Raw genomic sequence first — 2,152 nt, forward strand, 5'->3', positions numbered from 1 at the left:
GAACTCCTTTGAGTGCATTTCTAGCCATAAGACAATTGCATTCATTCCTTCTATCTGGAAAGCTTTTTCTCTGATCTTTTCATATTTAATTTTTTTCTTTTTCTTTCAGGTAATATAACTACTTTTGAGCCATTCTGACCACTACTTACTCAAAAGTAGCCACCCAGTCATCCTTTTTTAATTTCTTGCATTGTGCTTTTTCATATTTTAATTTTCTTCTTCTTTCTCCTTTTTCTTACTCGTTTTTTTGTTAATTTAATACATTTATCTGCTTTTCTATTAGCTGCCTTCCTACTACCACCAATAGAATCTCAATCTCATAAATGGAAGAAACTTACCTTTCTTTCTCAGCTCTATCCTAAGCATCAAGAACAGTGTCCATTTGGCACAAAATAGATGCTCCATAAATATTGTTAATGTATGAATGATTGCATGTTCCAGGTGCATACATGTTTGGATTAAAATTTGTCAAATAGCCGGCGGCGGTGATGGTGATGCCGCGTGGCCACACGTGGGTTTCTTCTATATCTCTCTGATGCCCGCACCCAGTCCCAGGCCCATGGAGCCCACGAGAGACTACCCGCTGTTCGGGGGCGCCTTCTCCGCCACTCTGCCTCCGGGGGCCCTTGACGTAAGGTACCACTTTGAGGATGTGGGCGGGATGCAGGAGGCTAGGGCCCTGCAAGTGGACAGTGTGCAGTCCCTCCTTTCGGAGAACCTGGCTCTCCGGAGCTACTGTCAAGAAGCCTGGGTCCTCTCTGGCAAGCAGCAGGTAGCTAAAGAAAACCATCAGCCCTGACAATAGGTTATCTCTTGGTCCTGAAAATCTGTCACTTCTGCCCTGGAGTCTGGGTGACTTTGAATAGCTGGTGAACAGTCTGACCCTTCATGATCCCAATATCTTTGGTCCCCAGTAAAGATGCTGAAACACTGCGTAAAGCTGCTGAAGCACACAGGGACCCCGTTCTGCAAGGGGACCAAGGAGTTGGATATATGCCCTTAATTCCTTCCCTGTGCATAAACATAAGACACCTCCTGTCTGCAGAAATAAACTTGCTTTATAACGAAAAAAAAATTGTCAAATAATTTAGATATAAACATTTCATATAAATATCAGAAAAAATATTTTTTTCTGATTTCATAAATGTGTAACATCAAAAATTAATAACTGGTCAGTTTTACTGTTGAAAAGGATTAGAAGAGCAGGCTTAAATTTGTAAGTCATCCTTATAATACTCTAAGGGACAGTTTCTAGGACCAGCATATGATCCAGGATTTGAATACATCTGGGAAATGTAAATACATTACAGCCTAAAGAAGTCAAATTTACCATCTCTAGTAGCTATGGTTAAGAGAAACTAACTTGGGTAATGTCTACCTCTGGCACACTTGGAGTAAAATGGCCCAGACTTATCCTCCCATCAGAATCAACATTAAAGAACAGCCAAAATATATAAAACAATGTTTTATATAGACATTGAACATTAAAAAGGGCAGGATAATGGTTCCTGAGAGACAGAAAATACAGTTGCTTTAGCTGATAGCCTAGAGGGAATTTTTAGCCTGTGGAGTAGGGAAAGGATGTTTAAGTAAAGCTCCATGGTCTCCCTTGAGTTGAAGAGATGGATTCAAGTGTCAGAGGAGATCACAATGGCTAGCCTTTACAGAGCAGAGTACAGGACAGGAGATTTCTGCCCAGACAGAGGAAGAGAAATAGAAAGATAGAAAGATGGAGATATATATAGATGATAGAGAGGCAGGAGATAGATAGGTAGATAGGGAAAGAGAGCTCTAGATATCTGTTAAGAGCTCTGCTCAAGTTGTATGATAAGTAATAATCAACACATATGTGTAAAGAAAGCTGGGGAAATTATCATAGAAAGGAGCAGAGGGACAATCCTAAGGTTCACTCAGGGCTGCAAACAATTTGTGCTTGTACTGTGAAATCAGATAGAGTGGAGTCATCACCAAAAGAGAGATCATAGTAGCATCAGGTAATACAAAGAGCTGATTTATATCAAGGGCTTACTATGTGTTGCATACTTGTTTAAGTTTTAATTTTCAGACTAGGCCTATGGGCTACCTGTTATCATTGCCTCATTTTATAGATGAAGAAAATGAATCACAAAGATGTTAAATAGATTGCCCAAGG

At 40.1% G+C, this 2,152-nt stretch overlaps 1 protein-coding gene across 1 annotated transcript; it reads left to right on the forward strand.

Annotated features, from left to right (window-relative positions):
- The first annotated feature begins 559 nt into the window (after positions 1–559).
- LOC129501723 (ran guanine nucleotide release factor-like) lies at positions 560–853 on the forward strand. Its single transcript, XM_055312915.1, has one exon. The coding sequence runs from the start codon at positions 560–562 to the stop codon at positions 797–799; it is 240 nt and encodes a 79-aa protein (XP_055168890.1). The 3' UTR covers positions 800–853.
- The last annotated feature ends 1,299 nt before the right edge of the window (positions 854–2,152 follow it).

The sequence above is a fragment of the Nyctereutes procyonoides genome, unplaced genomic scaffold (assembly GCF_905146905.1).
Source record: "Nyctereutes procyonoides isolate TBG_1078 unplaced genomic scaffold, NYPRO_anot_genome, whole genome shotgun sequence".
Taxonomy (NCBI): Eukaryota; Metazoa; Chordata; class Mammalia; order Carnivora; family Canidae; genus Nyctereutes; species Nyctereutes procyonoides.